The 21,049-nt window shown below is 30.3% G+C and overlaps 1 protein-coding gene across 2 annotated transcripts; it reads left to right on the forward strand.

Annotated features, from left to right (window-relative positions):
* Positions 1 to 2,567: 2,567 nt before the first annotated feature.
* Positions 2,568 to 20,904, forward strand: PIG-Q (phosphatidylinositol glycan anchor biosynthesis class Q). 2 transcript variants are annotated; one of them, XM_035373000.2, is made up of 9 exons: positions 2,570 to 3,674; positions 4,840 to 4,962; positions 7,414 to 7,534; positions 7,860 to 7,986; positions 8,972 to 9,125; positions 15,040 to 15,232; positions 19,699 to 19,813; positions 20,226 to 20,281; positions 20,545 to 20,904. In XM_035373000.2, exons 1-9 carry the CDS (start codon positions 3,001 to 3,003, stop codon positions 20,671 to 20,673), a joined length of 1,692 nt encoding a protein of 563 aa, XP_035228891.2. In that variant the 5' UTR covers positions 2,570 to 3,000; the 3' UTR covers positions 20,674 to 20,904. The 2 variants fall into 2 exon arrangements, with proteins under 2 accessions (XP_035228892.2, XP_035228891.2); XM_035373001.2 differs by lacking the exon at positions 19,699 to 19,813 and having other exon boundaries at positions 2,568 to 3,674; positions 20,545 to 20,682.
* The last annotated feature ends 145 nt before the right edge of the window (positions 20,905 to 21,049 follow it).

Below are 21,049 nucleotides of genomic sequence, written 5' to 3' on the forward strand. Positions count from 1 at the left end.
AGTTTATTATATATTTAGATAATATTTATAATCATTATACATTTAGATACATTTAATAATTAGATTTCTTTACAGTAACTTTCACTTGTTTATGAATGAATAAATCCTTCATTTCAAACACATTTATAAATAATTTAATAAATATTTACCTATTTTGTTAAAGGCAGATACAGGATTTTTGCAAGTATATATGCATTGATACCCATACATATTTCATATTTTTCATTTCAGGCATGTGCAAATCTTTAATTTCTGTGCATTCACTATATTTTTCGAGTAAAGTAATTTACACTAATTTAACATTTACCCGAAAGTTTTACATAAGAAATATGTATAAATATAATTTGAATGAACATTATATGCATTATTTTTAATACCCACTCAAAGGTAAGTTTTTCTTCAAAATCCCTCCACGATGGCATCTCTCCATTTTAGGCAGATAGCCCTTGGATGCCTTATTCTATTTAATAAAAACTTAACCTGACCTATGTGCCTAATTGCAAATATTTTAACATGCATAATTTTATATTTACATTTAGCCATCAAGTTTCAAACTTTTGACTTAAAACACGTTTTAGGATACATTCATCATCAAATTCAAATCTTCTAGTAAATATATTTTGGCAGAGCACTCAATACCTCTTTTATCGATTTTACACAGTTTAATAATTCTCTAATAATATAATAAATAATAATAACTAAGTAAATCGTGTAAGCCCAAAGTGATTATTTTTCAGATATATAAAAATAAAATGATGAGTTTAAAATGAGCAACAGTAAAGCCTCTCCTCTAAAAAATTTTAAAAAGTACATGTTACAATAACATGTGGACGTGAAAAAAAAATAAGTTTATTTAAAACATTTTGGCGTTTGGAACATAAAATAAAAGTAGCGAATACTGTATTAAGGGTATCAAAAAATGTATACAATTTTAAAAGTACGGTGAAGTATATTTCGTTCTTTAAGCATAACCATTTTGCTAAAATCTATATTTTTGTAGTTCAACAGCCTAGAATTTTATGAAACAAATTCATAATCAAAATCGCTACTGTTAGTTATCGAAAAATAACCAAGATGTGATTTTTGAGTAAATGTCGCTAAACTATACAAATTGCTATTATCCATCCCACTATGAATGTTTCTTTCATGCGAAAGTGTCCCTTTTTCGATTTGTATGGAACTGTCGTGTGTCAAAATACTATCAGAACCCTTTCAGTGCCATCACTTGTCTTACTAAGCTAATCAACTCTATCATCAAATTCTCTTACTTTCCTAATATATGGAAACATGCCATCATCGTCGCCTTCCCAAAACCGCTTCAAAATTCAACGTTTCTCCAGAACTACGGCCCAATCAGCCTTCTCAGTCAACTTTCTAAAATAGCTGAAAAAGTTATTCTTTATCATCTTAATCAAATTATTTCACAGAGTTCCTACATTCCGGAAGAACAGTTTGGCTTCCGTCATCCTCATAGTTTTTCTTCACCAGCTGCTTCGTGTACTAATCACCAGCTGCTTCGTGTCATCAACTATATTACTGACGGTTTCAATTGTAAGTTCCCTACCGGAGCCATTTTCCTTGATATTGCGAAAGCTCTTGATAGAGTATGGCACCGGGGATTTATATACAAACTTATTAAGTTAAGCTCCCCCGATCATTGTATTATACTTATTGCTTCCTATCTCCAAGACAGAATCTTTGCAGAGAAAATTGGCAGTTCTGTTTCTTCCAAGAGAAAAACTTTTGCTGGAGTGCCTCAAGGATCTGTACTTTCTCCATATTTATAAAACATTTACATTTACGATATTCCTAAGGACCCACAAATTACCATTGCTCTTTTCGCTGATGATACTGCAATTATGACCGAAGCTTCTACTGCTACTGATGTCCAGCTCCTTCTTCAACATTACCTCAATCATCTAAAAAATTGGATCACTCTTTGAAGGATTGCAATTAATACCGAAAAATCAAAAGCAATAATTTTTCGCAAAGGCCAAAAAATTTCACTCCACATAGACCTCTTCTGTTTGATAAAGAATTTGACTGGGTTGATGAAATTAAATATCTAGGAGTCGTTCTTGATAAAAAATTGACTTTTTAGAAACATCCCAAGGAAACTGAGAAAAAAATCAATATCATGCTTGCAACTATGCGCCCAATTCTTGACAGAAGAAGTCATATGTCCGTTTCTAATAAACTCCTCTTATATAAATCAATACTTCGACCAGCATTATTCTATGCTAGTCCTATCTGGGGCCCCGCTGCCAAAACTCACCTTCAACACATCCAAGTTCTTCAAAACAAAGCACTCAGAGAGATCATCAACGCGCCATGGTTCATTCCAAATTCGTATATCCACCGTGATCTCAAAGTAGATACAATTCAAGATTATATGCAAAAACTTGCCAGAAATTTCTTCTATTCAGTTCTCATTCACTCCTAACAACTGCATCAACTCTCATAGATGTTCTCCATTTCCCAGAGAAAAGCACAAATATCCATCTTTAAAATTTTTTACTTATACTAGATTCTTCAGTTCACTTCGACCAGACTCTCACCTTTTTCGTCGACTGATGGCAGCCACCTGACTTTTACTTTCGTCTTTTTGTTTTTCTGATGTTCTTCACGTGATACAGAGTAAAAGGGGCGCTGCTTTCTGAAACTCAAATTCATTTTATGTTGTTAGTAGTAAATACTATCAGAGCAGTCAAGCCAGCTTCTGAATGTAAATAGAAAACACCCCATCTGGTGACCGAAGCTTCGAAGCAGCGCTTCACACCTCCAGTTTTTCGCGGGAACTTTGAAAATCAAGTAGTACCGATAATACTAAGTATTGCAAGTATAATAATGCTAAGTATTATTACCATATCTTTGAACAGTACAAAATAATTATGCAAAACGCTGTTGCTTTATCCTTTGAAAATGGCAATGCCGAAATCTAAACTTTGAATTTTGCAACGACTTCATATAACAGTATACTATCTCGTTGGAATTTTGAATATGTCGGCTGATATTCATATCATATCTGTATTTATACCTATCGAAATCATACATTCATCATCTGTTGCATATTTATTTGGTCACTGCAATGTTACAAACAAAAGTACAATGGTTAATTGTACTATTGCATTGGAGGACGAAGATATTTATAAAAATGCTACAGAAAAATTAAATATGATGAATGCAATCGCTGATAGTTACTCCGACAATGTTTCCTTTCTTGGAGTGTTTTACAGTTCACTTAAAATCAAGAAAATTAAGACAGACTTTCTAGAAAACCGCGAAGGCAGTTTACAGTTTATTTTGCGTGCTAACGAAAGTTACAATACATTTTATTTTGAGCACGTTTGTATAAAATCGTTATATACTAATATTTCTTGCAAAGTAATTTTGTATTCCAGTCATGAACTTATGGAATCCAAGCTAATATCGTATAGTAACGTAAGATCCCCTAATGTAATTACCGAAGGTGAAGACTTTATTTCTTTTCTCATTAAAAGTTGCAAAAGTACAATGAATAATGTGGAAAATCGATTATTAGAAAAGAAATTCAGTAATGTAACATGTATTAGTGTGAAAAATAAGCAGTCTGTATCAGTTATTTCTAGCTTAGTGATGTTAACAATTTTAGGTGCTGCAAATATATGTAAATTTTTCTCCTTTCTATGTAGATGGTTAGTATATTTGTTTATCTGCTTAAAATTTATTTTGAAATATATATCTCATAATAATTTAAAACCATGTATTCATTTATTATAAAATGTTATAAACTATACTGTTATATTAAGAACTTGGATATTTCACATTATTTTGTAACATTTACTTGTATTGTGATCAATAAATTCAACAGTTCTGATAAAGTTAAAAAATTTTTACCCAAAAAAAAACTGAGAAATATAATTTTAATAGTACTTTAAGTATAATTTTATCAAGGTACTTCAATAATAAAGTATCCACTGCATAAGCTTGATGACATTTGAAACTTGCACTTTATATATTTTCCAGATCAGGCAATTAAGTGGCCACTCTAATGCTGTAGTAATTAAAAAAAAAAAAAAAAGGTTAATCTTTGGATTATAGTAACTTGGGGATTTTTTGGCGACCAACCCTGCTACAGCAATCTGCTAGTTTTTGTTTGGACGCCATTTTGTTTTCACGAAGTAAAGGCATTTTTTTTTTTAACTCAACATTTTTTTCCAACAATCTGCTAGACGAATTACGCTTATGCTAGAACTTTTATGGAACAAAAGTGCTTAATCATGACGAAAATTAGGTGCGAAATGGGGAGAAACGGCAGAATCGCAAACTTCTTGCCGCGTTTTTAAGAATTGCACATACACGGTATCCATGAACACATCGACCTATTTTCACTTAAAAAAACATCCCAGAATTGCACAAAAATGACATTGCGCGCACTCTTGACTTAATCCATGTACACTGCTTAAGTCCTAGCTAGTAACCTTTATCGCCTTACCAAAATGTCGCCAAACTACCTGTTAACATATTTCAAAGATTAGCCAAAAAAATGATAGTTTTATCACTAAAATACAGCTGTCTTGATTTAATCCTAGTATACGGTACACACAAGATTTGATTACTTTTGACAACATTATGATGCTCGGTAAACGTGGTGCTTATTATGAGCAGTGATTTTGGTGTTAGCTGTAATTTTCAAAATCGTACCGAGGCTGAACTGTATACAAGGATTTTACCATTGTCATTTATGCATTTGTAGCAAGAGTAAAAGATCTTTGATGTATGTTTTTGTTTGATTTTGTAGCCTGTTATATGTTTAATAAATTGAAGTTGATTTTTGTTGTTTATTTGTTTACTTTAAAGGTGGCCTGAAAAATTTGCAAAAATTGTTTTAATGACTGATGTAGGACGTCAACTTCACCAACGATTTCTCCATGGAGTTGCTATTGTCACAGATTTGAGATCAAAGAATCCGTTTAGTTTAAAGTATAAAAGAATTTTTTCATTTTATTTTTCCTGTATTTAACCTTCATTATATTCTGTATTGTCTGGCATTATATGAAATTGTACCCCTGTATCCATGTTTTAACTTATGTGGGTTCAAAGCAAAAGGGAGTGAATTGTCATAAATTTCATTAAATTTTGGAATGCAAGCAAAATAGCAGCAGTCTATAACTTAATCAAAATATAGCAACTCATGTCCACCTAATATTGCCTTCTGACATGTTCTAAGCCGAATGAACAAATACGAAAAATGGAAATGGACTTTGCTGAACCTTATATGTGTTCTTAGTTTACAAGAAGCTCATTGTTATTTTTCCATTATGCACATGCAATGTTTTTTGTCCTCTGTGAAAGAGAAGCCAAACACATGCCAAGACCCAACTATAGTACCATCAGGGAACTATGCACAGATATATATATATATGTGTGTGTGTGTAAACAAGAATAATTAAATACGCACACACGTGTAATTACAATATTACTGCCAAAATGCATGGCAGATGCATAACGGGAAAGTACCAGCTCATTGAACTCTTAAGCTAACATTCCAGTTTGATAGTCGTGAATAAGTTGGTTTGGAATATAATATGTCAGTAGCCTGAGATTATTTGATTTATCACTATTTCCATGCCCATACTGTTTCATTTTAAACTTGCTTCCATTTTTACTTCTAGCAGTCAACCTGTTCTTGTTAATAAGATGAAAACTGTAAGTTCTTTTAAACTGTTACTGTTCTTATTTTATATATTAAGGGACCCAAAATTTAAGAGTAGTAATGCCACACAGAAACTACCAGTGTGTTATTAATGTTAGGAAAATGAAAGATTTTTATTTATACCAATTAGAAATAATGAGTTATCTGATATTTTATCTGCTGAAGTAGAGCAAGAATTTTAATTCTTAAATATCAACATCATTTACTTTCACAGAGCAAGAAAAAACATGAACTAAACTCAGTGGCACAACAGCCCTGACCTGCAGTGTTCTTTTTCTGCTTTCTTGACCTTTGGGCCCCAGAGTGCACTAGCATGCTCTGGGCAAGTGGTCCGCTTGTCGCAGGAACCCCGGTGTTTAGTCCCCAAGTGAATTTGGTACTCATTTTATCGACCCATTCAAGGGATGAAAGGCTGAGCCAACTTTGCCCAGCCCGGGAAAAGAGCCTCGGACCTGTGGTGCAACTGTGCTATGCGGTAGCCACTTTGCCACCAGGCGGTCAAGAATGAGCATATTGTAACATAAAATATGTTTTATGTTATATATCTAGTAGTATAGCATATGATGCATTGTAGTACACAGACTATTTTATCATTACATTCTTTAATGTCTGTAATATTATCAACACACAATTTTCAATTAAACTTAACTTTAATAACATAAGTTATATGAATATCCTGTGTTATATAATAGTCACCATTATTCCCAATTTTGTATATTCACATTAAGTCTTGGAATGAATCTGAGTGCACTGTTGTAGTGTTAAAAGTATGAACATATTTTAAATGACTTTTTTAAAAAAATTATTAGATGCCAACCTTAACTTTTTAATATAGTTTAAATGTTTTCTCTGTGACTGAACAATTTTGAGGACACGAATACTCTGTATAATAATGTGAGGTACTTTTTGATTATCTGCACCCCCATGGAAATGTCACAAGCTCGTCTGTGACTTTGAAGAGCCCTCAAGAATTCTTTGTCGACTTTAAAAAGAAACATTTGTTTGGGTATCTTTTCATGTATTTTAATGATGCATCCATTATCACCTATTTTTGTACATTCTTCTATATTCATACAAGATATGCACTCTTAATGTATAGCACCATCGTTCTTCCCATGTATACAGTGATCTGTTTTCGCTAAAAGGAACTCTGTATAAAATTAGGAGTATTGCACAAAGTCAACACCAAAATCTTAAATTGAGAAGGATAAAAGAGATACATAATACCGTAAACAAGCCACATTATGCTTTATGTATGCAGAAAATTAAGACCAAGATTTCACTGAAGATGATGAAAACTGCAGTATGTGGCCCAAAAATGTGCTAAAACATTGAAATTCCCATAGGAGTAATCATAATCTGCATTCACACTGGCAAAGAGAATCAGAAAGCCACGGAGATGTTACGTACATATCTGAGTTGCCATATGTATACTCTGCTGACATCATTAGGTTGCCACGTAAATACTTTTTGGTGACATGGTGCTTTGTCTCGTTAATACTTTTTTGTGGCTTTTTGGTATTGATTCAGATAATTACTTGAGGTCTGTTCTTCATATAGCTAGTTGAAGGGAAAGATCACAATTCAAATAGTGTTCTTTCCCTTCAACTAGCCTTCTTTGAAATACGTATGCAAATACTCAATTACAAAAATATGTGTTAATGTAGCTTGCTCTATTGCTTGTACCCTTTTTTTGAAATTTTCTTATACTTGTGTAGGTGCAGTAATTTATTATATGCCATTTTGTTTGACATTATATGTGGATGGATAATAACGTATATGTTCCTGAGTTCAGATATGCCTATGATGCTGCTAGATATAGTTATTAAAAGGACAGATGTGAGTAAATATGAAAATTTCATATTTTCGATTTTATATAAAATTTTTATATAGCTCTATTATCATTTGGCAAATAGATACTTTGATGATTGTTATTCCCAAGTATGATATTAATAATAAGCCATTTTCTCCTAGAAAGATTCCCAAAAAACATCTTTCTTAAAAACTTGACATGTTTTGCTATAATTAGTTAATCAGTCAACAAGATATTTTATACTTAAATTTACTTTAGTTATTATTTTCTATTAAATGTGTTTTCTTATATGAATGTGTAATTAATTAAATTTAAATGCAATATAGTTAATATCTTGTGTTGTGTTTTCAGAATGTCGTTACAGGTTTGCACCAGCTCATAAACTGGTTGATGGGTTTTCCTGGAGGTCTAAAATTAAATATTCCTTTGAACAGTGCTTTAGGACATTTTTTCCTGTATCATATATACTTATGGGAAAGTAAGCATAATGCCTTTTTGTAAGAAATAAAGCAATATATTATGCAAAATCTGCAAACTGTTTCAAAAGTAGTTTACATTTATAAAACATCTTATTAAAAATTTTCTTCTGTTTGCTGCTGATGTTAAGACAAAAATGTTTATATTGGAGAAAATAAGTAAACAAATGTATCTTTCTGCATTTCAACACTATACATTACATTTACTAACTTCTTTATATCCACTCCCTGAAATTTATATTTGATAATGCAAAATGCAAATGTTTATTTTCTAAATAATTAATAATTGTGGTTTCTTTTATTAATTATCTTTACTAATCAAGTCATATAAACCTTCAAAAGTTATGGGGCTCTTCAAAATTAGAGGGATGGCTTTCCAATGCATAATGTGTGAAAAATTTTGCCAGCTCCTGATAGATCTAATTTTCAGTTGAATGTATACTGGAAGACAAGTGAAAGGATCATTTTGAAATTATAACCAAGAAAATGCCACTTATGCACATCATTTTGGAGAACTGTAGGGTTTCAGGGAGAAACCCTTAAAAATTATCTAAATTTATAAAGTTTCATCATTAATATATTGTGTGCTAGTGGCCTGTATAGACAAAAAGATATATAAAGGCTATTTGTAAAAGATAGCTACAAGCTTTGTTTTCTTAAATTTAGATGAACGAAGCTCAGTTCCAAAATTATAGTGTTTCTTAAAACAAAATGTAGAATTTTACGAGAATGATCTCATTGCTATTCTTGGGGAGGGTGCTATAAAAATAAGAATCTAGTTTTAGTTGTAAAAAATTAAGTGTTACTAGTTACGATTTAGTATTTTTTTATACAAAACTTTCATAAAATTAAATATTTATGCAAATTAAAGTGTACTGGTAATGTGTTACTAGTTATGCTGTAGTATTTTTTTATTCAGAACTTTCATAAAATTGAATATTTATGCAAATTAAAGTATATTAGTAATAAGGCATATTTGTTTTCCAGCTTATATGGTGGTAGTACAGCCTGTGTTTATGTTTGTTTTGAAGATATCAACTGTGATTGGTGTCCTTGGGTTGACTTTCATTCTCAGCGTATTCAGTGATATTATTTCGTTAGCAACAATACATATTTATTGTTTTTATGGTTATGCTGCAAGGTATGTTGTGTATGTCTCTTTCTTTCGTTTTCTTCCCCATGTACATATACAGTCAAAAGTCTTCAATCCAGACTTGTCGGGACTTCGGTGAATCCGGATTATCAATTTTTCCAGATTATAGATCATCAGTTTAAATCTGGTAAGATGGCATGCAGAAATTATAAAATTAAAAATATGAAACCGTAATTTATAAAATAATGAGCAATTATGATCTAAAGGGTATCAAAATTTACAAAAAAAAGCTTAATATTTATTTCTTTACTTTATTAAACATTTCTTCTAACGCGCACATGCGTAAAGCATACATTATGCATAGCCGAAATTAGAAAATTGCAACCAGAAAACTATTTGATTTGTATTTGTGATATTTATAATGACGAGGAATTTGATTTAAATCACATCAAAGACGGAGTACATCGAGATGAAATACTACATTTGATGAGGAATTATAGGCCGAATAAAATAAAAACATCTGCCCTGAAGATAACGATAGTGCTGACAGATCAACTTCCAATTCATTGCGCGTCGCGACGTCCCCCACCCCGTGCAGAGCAGCGTGAAATTGATAAACAGATTTCGGAACGGTTAGATAAACAAAGGATATGCCTTTATCCATTTTTTGGAGCAATTCCACATTTTGTTTGATGGACATTGAAACATACTTTCGTTTTGTAGATCCTTTGGGAGCTCCAGCATCGGAAATTCTATTTGACATTATCGAAAGTTCAAGCTTACTTTTATAAAATTGCTCTTACAGTCTACAAAAAATAATAAGCCGGATCAAATTTGAAGATTAAGGAACAATGCAATCATCAACATTAACTGAAATAGATAATTAGATAATTTTAGCTTATACTGTCCGTTATACAATAAACGCGCACGCGAAAACGTATTCTGCGCTTGTGCACACACATATGCGCAGTCGTAAAGGTCTTACGCGCACGCGTAAATGCCTATGCGCATGCGTCAACGCGGCACATGCGCAGAAAGTTTTTAGCTTTGAGGTCCGGATTATGGGTGTCTGAATTAACGACTTTTGACTGTATTTCACACTTTTTTACATATATGAATTACATTCATAGTATAAAATTCGTAGCTTTTGTATGTATAGTACTGTACAAAGTCTTTAATCTGAACTCAGCGGGACTTCGGCAGTTCCAGATTATAGATCATCAATTTAAATCTGGTAAGATGGCACGCAGAAATTATAAAATTAAAAATATGAAACCGTAATTTAGAAATAAAGAGCAATTATGATTTGCAGGGTATCAAAATTTTAAAAAAAAGCTTAATATTTATTTGTTTACTTTAGTAAACATTGCCTTCAATCCAAGTTGTCTAAGTTGCTTCGTTTTATGTGCTATACTTTCTCTTTAATTCTATAAACAGACATAATTTCGTGTTCAGTTACAAAGTTTCACTGTTCAAGTCCTGTAATTGCTGTGCCGAGAATACCGACTAACTTGTCAATTGAAATTTTTTCGTTTTCTGTCACTTTCTTCATGCCTTTATTCATTTTTTGCAGCAATTCAACTTTTTGTTTGATGGACATCGAAACATGCTTTCGCTTTGCAGATCCTTTGGCAGCTCCAGAATGAGAAACTCTGATTATAGATCATTCTGGATTATTGACATCCAGATTAAAGACTTTGTACTGTAGATGCTGCTTAATAAAACCACGTTTGTCCTAGACCATTTTCATAACACCAGCCGAATAATAACATTAAGTGATGGGTCCTTCAGAATCTGAATGGAATTTAAATTAAGTATAACTAAGACATAAACAGTGGCTCCCAAAAGTGTTCGTACACTTATGATTTTCAATGAAATAGAGCTCTATCCATTAATTAAAAGTAAACTTTCTGAATGAAATTTTAATAATAAGAATCTATAATCTATTTGTAACAAAATTACATGAAGTATTTTTAAAATACTTCATGTAACATTATTTTTAAGAAATTAATAATCAAAAAATGAAAAACATTTTATCTCGTAAAAGTCTTCGTACACTTCAAAAGAAATCTTGACATATTAGTAAATATTTTTATTTTTCATTAAATTAATATTAGTAGGATATCCTTTAGCATGCACAACAGCTTTTAAACGCCTGGGAATGGATTTTATAAGTTTTTTTGTAATTTCTGTATCAATGTTCATCCATTCTTCCATCATGGCTGTTTTGAGTTCGCTTTTCATTTTGATGTCGTGTTTTTGTACTCGAGCCTCCAGCTCTTTCCAAATGTGTTCTATGGGGTTTAAATGTGGTGACTGAGGTGGTGTTTTCAAAACCTGTGGACAATTATAAAGACACTACAGGTGAACGTTGAGAGAACTTAGAATCGTTATCATGATTAAAAATAACGTTGTTTCCAATACCCAAATTTTGGGCTGATAATTTTAAATTGTCTCTTGAAATATTAAAATAAAGAGAATGATTCATTATGCCATCAATAAATACCAAATTACCTAGTCCTGATGCTGTCATACCCCCTTCCCCAATGCCATGCTTAACTGTTCCAAATAAGTTCTTAGAATGAAGTGCCTCATTTTTTCTTCTCCATACAGTTATTCGACCATCGGAACCCAAATAGGACATTATTCCAGTATGTTTCGGGTGTATTTATCATTGATTTTGCGAATGAAAGCCTAAGCTTTCTGTTTTTCTCACTAACAAAATTTTTTTTACGAGCAGAATACCCATGTAATCCAGCTTCTCTGAGAACTTGTTGAACAGTTTAAGGTGAAATTGAAGTAAAAAATTTGCATTAAATTCTGCAGAAACTTAATAAAGTGTGGGTTTTTCACAAATTTTCTAATAATAAATCTCTCATCACGTTTAGTTAACTTTCTCGGTCGACCTTTTCTTACCTTGTTTTCAATCATTTCCTTCTTTAAAGCGTTTTATCACATACAGTAGTGTAGAATGGATAAATTAACTAATTTAGCGATATTTCAAATTGATTTAACACTACTGTGGTGAAAAATTATCAATTTTCGAATGCTGTTTGTAATTTCTTAAAAAATTCTCTCTTTCGTAAAAAAGTACTGCGATCCATTTTTCAATAATAAATAGAATATTATGAAGTAAACAATAAAAAATTAAAGCAAAAGATTTTTTAAATGCAAACACAATGCAAAAATTAAAAAAAGTGGCAAACGGTAATTCTAATTTTGATTTTATCCAAAAATATTTCAGTGTACGAAGACTTTGAGATAAAATGTTCATCATTTTTTATTATTAATTTCTTAAAAATAAAGTTTCACTATATTTAAAAAATATTTCGTGTAATTTTATTAGATTATAGATCTTATTATTAAAATCTCATTCAGAAAGTTTACTTTTAATTAATGGATAGAGCCCTATTTCAAGGAAAATCATAAGTGTACAAACACATTTGGGAGGCACTGTATATACTCACTTTCAAAGCATTTTAATTATGAAAAAGGTTATAGTTCATTGTCTGCAACTATTACACAAAAAATACTTTAAGAATTGTTCATATTCGTAACGTTTTGGAATAACTTGACACATGTGACTTTGATAGCAATTTTTTCATCACCATGAATGCATTTGTAAACAATGTTTTCTGTTTTCTTCCATCAACTAAATCAGCCATTTTTTGCTACAAAATAATCCTTTTCTATATTTATGGTTAATTTAGCTGTCTGCTGCAACAATGGGCCATTGACTGCTACATCTTTTACACAAATATTTGTAAACTAAATCTTTTAGATGAAGAATGCTTTTCCAAAAGTGTGATCTGTTCTGCTACATATCCGTTTCATGTTTTCATTTGAATTTGCTTTAATTTGAAAGTAATATTTTCACAGTTATACAAAATCTTGTTTAAAACAGTTTGAGAATATTTACCTTAAGAGCTGCATTCTGTTGATTCCAATTTTTGAAAGTTGGTCATAGTGGTTTAACAGGCTGAATTTATCCCTCAGATTATCATTCCTTTTTGTTAGACTTTGTTATTTTACTACACAATATAAAATAACGAGCGTTTCCTAAAACAGAATATTCGTAAAAATGTAAAGCTCAAAGCAAACAAAGTGTTATTTTGGAGCAAAAAAGCAATGTCTTCTAGAACTTTGTTAACTTGGTTACTGTTACTCCAGTCAATCATTGTAATGCTTGGGAAATGGGTACTTAATACATGCATGCTGTAAATCAAAATCAAGCTGCTTGGTGAACTGTCTTTGTCATTTTGAAATTTCTGTACTCTATTTTGATCTTATTTGGCAATTTAAACTTTTATTGAGCAACTTTATTTCAGTTAAAAAAAAACTTTCTATATTTTGATAACATTAACCAGCTTGTTTATGTATTTTCCATGTTTTCATATAAAAATCGGTGAGATTTTGAAAATTTGATATTTAAATGATAACATTAACTGTGATCACATTAAGTGGCGCCTGCTGTACCTCAATGTAAATTGATAGCTTTTTATGCCAGTGTTTTTCAGATTCATCTTCTTTTAATAAAAGATAATTTTCTTCAGACATGTTGAAATAAGAATTATTATAATAAATTTAAATATTATACTCGTATTTTTAGTTTAATTGTTTATGCTTACTGTAATTGTGTATTTACTAAACAAATATGAAAATAAATTAATGATGGCATATTATGCATTATAGAAGTATAAATACATTCAAAAATCATTCTTACTGGCCTTTTGTGTATAATTATTTTATTTTAAATGAATAATACATTTTTTGCCCCGTCACTTTTACTGACAACCGACAGTTGATTGTTAAATGATATAGCAAACTCAAAACCTTAACTAAAACTAAGTTACAAGAGTTGCGAAATCATTTTTTTTTTCATTCATTAAAAATCTTTTCTTTTTAATCTGCAATGATGGCAATTTTCAATTTGCTGTCTGGCAAAAATGAAAATATTGTATACTTTTATGAAAGGGATATTTTATCATCCACCCAGATTTGCAAAATTGCGCATGAAATGAAGTAATCAAAAGTGCAAAAGTCAAATGAAGTTCAGTGTGAGATATTAGTCGAAAAAGTAGTAAACCTTTGCACTAGCAGCTGGTTTGCTGCTTCAAAAGTCAAATTCTTGACAGCAGTAAGCTGTCAAGAATTTGAAAGCTTACTGCTGTTGTTGATTTATAGCCACTTGAAAAATAAATTACGACTTTTTTTAAGTTGGAATTTGTATTTTAAAAAATTATTATTCTTTTCCTTCCCCATTTTTGTTAAAATTTCATTATTTAAAAAAAAAATTCTGGAGAAGGGGGGGAAAAAAAGTGTCTAAACTTGGCAACATTTTTTTCTTGGCTTTTTTATCACCAGTAAAGCTGCCGAAGATTTTTTTGACTAGTTTTTAACAAAAATAGATTGGAAGGTGCTGAGTGTGTTATGAGTGTTAAAGTAATATTAAAATAAATAAATAAAAGTGTTTAGATAAACTTAATTTTATGAAGCAAATGATATTTCTAAAAGTTTTAAATTGTAACTCTAAAAATTAGTAGTCTCATGCTGATTTCAACACTTATCAGTTTCATGCATCTAGACTGGAAAACCACACTTGAAAAATATGTTTACTGATGTATGCTTTACAGACCACCATAAAATGCAATATAATTTCATATTTATAATTATCTTTCTTATTGCATACTTTTTTTTTCTTGTTCCTGTAATTAATTATTATCCTTGTTTTTCTTCTTCAAAAAAAAGTGAAGGGATTACCTGATCATTCTTTACTATTTGCACCTAAATTATTTAAAGGATTATGATTTTTATTTTCTGTATAGAATATTTTTTTTGTGTGTGAATTACCTTTTCTTGATATTTGCCATATCTATAAAAATTTCTTTAAAATAAATAATGAAATTTTAATAAAACTTGTATTTTTTTCTTAGCCTGTTTAATAATTTGGTTTTATTACCAGGTTGTATGCTTACCAAATGGTAACTCTCTCTGCCTTATGGAGATTATTTCGTGGCAAAAAATGGAACCCTTTGCGCCAAAGAGTGGATTCTTATACATATGATGTTCATCAGTTATACCTCGGAACCCTGATTTTTACAGTTTTGTTGTTCTTACTGCCCACAGTGATGGTTTATTACTTCGTTTTTACAAGTGTGAGTACAATTTTGTTCTTTTTCTTTTAGATTTGAATATTATTTCTATATATCTCTTTAATATACTCATGAAACACAAGTTAAAAAGAATAAAATCACAATGCTTAAAGTTTTATTTACTGATTATGTAGCTTGGATACTAAACATATTTTTTTAGTAAATTTTGTACAGCAATAATTTGATAAAAAATTACAATAATATTGGAAGCTTAGTTAAAATTTTCTAGCCAGGTAAAAATTAAATGGAGAGATTTTATTAAGTGTCCCAAGCCAGATGGAAAGGGTCTAACAAGATCATTCTCAAATAATTAGCATTTTGACATGTTGCTAAAGCCATTTCCTATAAATTAAACAATAAATGCAGAAGTATTTTTATATTTTGTAACCATAGTATTAATTAATGAAGTACAGAGAGAGTTTACCTATTTTTAGAATGATTTCAGGGCTGTTTAATTAAAATTTAAAATGTAAAGAGTATTTTTGTGAATGTTCAGTATGATAGCCTTTTCCCAGGACAATAAGTTTGCATTGGGATTTCCATGACAGAAGGGCTTATTGTAAAATTTCCAGGGCTATTGATTTACCTCTTCACTACTTTCCAGAGTCTATCAATCATGGTTGGTTTGCACTTAGAAAGAGCTTTTTCAAGAGACCAAAAGGCACAATAGTCCACGGATGAAATTTCAAGGGACTTTGCAGAAACACATTGAAGCTATATAAATAATGCAATACCAGTATCCGTCTTCAATTTTCAAGGAATGCAGTGGTCCTTTTTGAAGTATGACTTGTTGCAAATTTTCATTCTTTAGAAGTCATTGGATAAAGAAATGGAATTTCTTCTGTAAATACTTGACATACAACTTTCTCTTAATAGTACAAATTTGATTTTAACATTTTTTTAAAAAAAATTTTCTTATTTTGAATTTCCCATTGTAAAAGAATCCTGACAATCATAAACCCCTTGCTGAAAATTTCTTTGCATTGACGGAACCAGGTCTGCACAGTTTTTTCTCATCGTTTTCGATCATAAATAGACCTTTTCTTGTAGCAATCATTTAGGTGGTTCATCGAGGTTCAGTCTGTTTCTCTTTATCTCCAGTTAAATAGTTTCATATAGGATTCTATAAATTGTTCTGCACTGAGCCACATGCTTCGGCAAAAGCTGGTAAACATTACATGTTTTAGCTTTTTTAAGTTGTAAATCTTGGTTTACTATTTTTTTTTAGTATTGCTACCGGCCCAGTGTGCAGAACCACTATCCCACGAAGGCACAAAAAGAAGGCGGGAGAAATTTCTTATAGTTGTTAGTGTCTTTTCACAGGTTTAGTCTACTGACTTAATAGAGATTTGCAAGTTATGATACATTTATTACTGATCTGGCAAAATACTATTAACCATTTTATTTTAGTGTACCATTTTATTTTATTATAAAACACCTACATGTAATGCTTCAAACAGTAAAAACTATGAAACATTTTTTTCAGAACTTTTTTCTAATAATTGAATTTCTTTTTCAGTTGTTCAGTACATTTGAAAATCTTGCCACCACTTTTTTTTAAAGAAATCCTTCATAAGACTAATGATTGATATATATTTTATCATTATTAATTACAGATCGACTGATTTATTAAATTCAATTTTTTATTAATATTCCATTCTATGGTGAATTTTCGTAATATTCCATTCTATTAAAATGGTGAAACTTAAAGCTTTAAGTCATTAATGCAGGCACAAAATATTTTCATTGGCTATTAAAAATTTTAAACTGTAGATCATATACCGTATGTTCCACCATAAAACATGCACTTTTAATACAAAAAATGAGATTGAAATTTATAGGTGCGCATTATACAGCAGATATAAAAATGATAAATTTAAAAATAAAGGAAAAGATGAACATGCAAAAATTAGATTTCTACATGTACTTAAATGCCTTTTATTTAAAAGAAATGCCAAAGACCTTGAAAATTGTCTTTATCGGATAACATGAAAAGTTTGTCCTAATCATCTTCCGTTAAATCTTGATTTCTGTTTCCTATTCTCCATCATTATTACTCTTATCCATAAATAAATAAGCATCTTCTGTTTGATCTTGATTTTTATATATGATATTATATTATATATAGATATATTACATTTTTAAATGACTTTTGAATTATGTTGGGTTTAATTTCATTCCATCTTTTTATTATCCACTCGCACACTATTTCTAAACTGGCATGATGCATCTGGCCTCCTTTTGTAAATTTTTTCACCTTCTAACATCCATGTATTCCACTGTCGCTTTTAATTTTCTTTGAATAGTTTATTGACATACACATCTATAGGCTGAATTAATGCTATTAATCCACCTGGAATAGTTGCCATGTCTGTATTTTCAACAATTCCTTCATATTATCCATTAGATGGGACCTGAACGTACGAATTTTTACCCCAAATTATGGCCAACTTGTCTCAAAAGTTTAGAATAACATTTTCGTGCACATCTGAATTGAATGTAACTACCCTCTTTGCAGAATTATTTACTCCCTCAAGCATATTGTTTCCCTTATTGCTTATTCACTATATCATTGTTTGAAAGTCTGAGAAAAATCTTTGAATGAATGATTTCAAAAGATAAGAGTATGTATCCTTTAGACATTCATCACGAAGAGAAGGATGCACGTTGTACAGGAAATGTACCTAAAAACTAAAAAATGTAGTTTGAAATTACAGGTGCATGCTATACGCTGGATTATATGGTATATGTAAAATTAAAATTTTTATTTTTACAGGAAATCTTAAAATGCTTGTGCATAAAAATTAACAGAAATTTCATTGTGTAACATATAATTTTCCATTTCTAATTAATTTTATCCAATATATAGGGATAAAATTTTATGATGGCACTGAACTAATGTGATTTATGGGCTTTCATTAAAACAATACAGCAAGTGCAAAATGTGATGAGTTACCTGATGCCAGTCGGAGACTTAATAATCTGGTGGAAATAAGTGAAAAGTACAATATACTAATCAAATGCTGAAAAAATTCAAGCAAATAATTCATGTAAAGGCAGCATAATAATATTTTTCATATTTAATAATTTTGAAATTTTTGAGCAGTTTGATAATTAACTGCTCAAATTAAGCAATTTGATAGATCAATTATTAGCATATCCTTTATTTGGAATGTAATTACTGTAATCAGAAATTCATTAAATTAATTCATGTGATAAATTTAAATAATAAAATGTTCATGGTGTATACACTATTTTAAACTATAATAACTGCAAAATAAAGTTTTTTTGAAAGGAAACAACTTGGAAGTTTTTTCTGTATTGCTGCACCTAAATGGAAATTAAAATGAGCATTTTTTCTTCAAATGCAAACAATTTTCAACTAATGTACTATTTTTTAGAGTAAGATTTTGGGACTGATGAAAAGTAAGTAACAGGAAAACATGCTACATCATAGCTATTCTCAGTATAAATGATGATATGTTATATTTATTTGTCTGTGTAGTGTGTATAAAAAGTTCAGTGAGTGTTCTACTATCCCAGTGGAAATGTGGGACAATGCGGTGAACATCTACATGGCTATCTAGAGAAATGTTGAGAAGTGCCATATAACATGGAGTACATGTGGCCATCTGGATAAACAGACTGCGAGCAATCAAATGCAACCAACGCGAGAGAGCGTCACAGTGCAACTAAGCAACAAGTTAACATAAATTTCTGCTACAGACTTGTGAATTTTGTGTGGATTGTCGGAAAGATAGTGATTTTGATTTCATTGATTACCTACTAGATTTCAGATTGAGCTGGTAGTAACAACTTCCCTTCCCTCTGATGATTTCATAATAGTGAATCTCAGTAATGAAATCTTCAGAGGTTTTCTTTAGCTTTGCTTTCTGTTTTTCTGCTTAATCTGGTCAAACTAGGAAGATATCTGACTAAAATCTTTGTGGATGATAATGTACCATGTCCTTGTTGATGCCCACTTTCTCCTGAATCAGTTGTGCAGTCAATTGCTGATCTCATGCCAGCATGCCTCTCATTCACTTGATCAAGACTGAGGTTTCACTTATTGACAACCAACCTGATTCCATTTTTGGTTGTTTCCTTTCTATTAAGAAAGCATACACTCATAAAAACATTTTCTACATATGGCTTCAGTCACTTGCACAAATATTCCATGTATATTTATTGCTGTTCTTCCCCATATTAAAAAAAAAAATTGATCTTCACTCATTGTTCTATTGCATTGTGAGAAAACATTTCACATTTTCAGTTAGTTCACCCTGACAGCCACATGTAGCAATTCTTGACATTTCTCTGGATAGCCATGTTTATATGGATGCACCTAGCCTATGTTTCTGTTGAGATATCAGATTATTCACCTTCTTAGACACTCTACACAGAATATTGTATACAAAAAACAGAATTCTGAATCTATGTATATTCATGCAGAAATATTTATTTTGCAGTTGAGGATTTTAGTTTTAGTTATTCAAGGAATTATGTCACGAATAATCAATGCAATCACTATTTTCCCTTTTTACTCCATTATTTTGAGAATGCTTCATTCTTCCATAGTTACAGGTATGAATATTCTAATCTTAATATATAAACTTTTTATTAATTTTATAAACTGAAACATGTATTACAGTTTTATATGCTATCATCTAAGGTCTCAGTTTAAATCTTGAATAAGGCTTTGAATCAGGAAATATATAGCTTAAGTAATTTTACTTTATTTGAACGATACTTTTTAACATTTTAGTTTGATTCTTAAAAATTCAGATCTATAGTATATTTACTTACTGTTAGTATTTACTAATGTTAATTAAAAAGTTTATGTGAGAAATCATTTTCTATAATGTACTTTTACAACATTGTTTCATTTCTTAGCCTTAAAAACATGTAACAGATTTGCAGCATAATAATCATTTGAGCCATACTAGTACTAAATATATATTATTTCAATTTAAACTTTATTTTTATTTTCTTTCAGGAGATGTCTTCTTCACTGTTAATAATACTAAAGGAGCTTTGGTGTTGAATATGCAGGTAAGTCTGAAATTTAAAATAACTTCTCATAGGTCATTAAATATTTTCATGCTTATAATAAAAACTTAAGTACATTTATTTTAACTTAAATCATAAAATTTTAATGAAGTTGTTGAAATCTTCTTAGATCATCATAGAAAACTCTTCTAGTAAAATTATATCTTCTATTATATGATTTGTATGATGCTTAACTTTTATAAATATATAGATTTGTCATTTCAAAACAATGCTAATCTCGAATTTTCATGCATTTTTTTTCTCAGACTGTGCAGATTCCTCTGATGGCTGTGATAAACCTGACTTTACCTAAGATCAATGAGTATAAAGAGACACTGACCTGGAAAGACATTTGCTCTTCAATTGTTTGGGGCAAATTAATTTACCCACTTTAAAATACCATAAGAATGATGTATCTAATTTATGAATGCTTCTAAGATCAGTATATTTCATATGTGTGCAAAAAATTCACAAGAAATTAATTTTCTTATGAGCATATATTATTAAAGATTAAAAAGCATAAATTAGCGTATGTCAGGATTAAGTTTGCTGAATAAAAAGAAGCAATATAATTGTATGCAAAAATATAGTAAGAGAATGAACATAAAATGCATGAAGATGCTTTATTTTGAGTACCAATATATATTAAAAACTGTTAAAGGCAGTGATGCTTATGGAACAGAGAAAAAATACTTATTTAAAAACAATAGAATAAATGCCTAGTTTATATATTTATAATAAGTTTTAGTATGGCTATAGAATCACATTTTC

Source organism: Stegodyphus dumicola, chromosome 2, assembly GCF_044657685.1.
Source record: "Stegodyphus dumicola isolate Sdum_Otavi_A_Nest chromosome 2, ASM4465768v1".
NCBI lineage: Eukaryota > Metazoa > Arthropoda > Arachnida > Araneae > Eresidae > Stegodyphus > Stegodyphus dumicola.

Bases quoted from the DNA above. Each gene is read 5' to 3' on its own strand.
- PIG-Q (XM_035373000.2), top strand. From the start codon at position 3,001: ATGTCGGCTGATATTCATATCATATCTGTATTTATACCTATCGAAATC. The intron at 4,963-7,413 runs GTATAAAAGAAT...ATACTTGTGTAG, and splicing joins AAGAATCCGTTTAGTTTAAA to GTGCAGTAATTTATTATATG. The intron at 20,282-20,544 runs GTAAGTCTGAAA...TTTTTTTCTCAG, and splicing joins CTTTGGTGTTGAATATGCAG to ACTGTGCAGATTCCTCTGAT.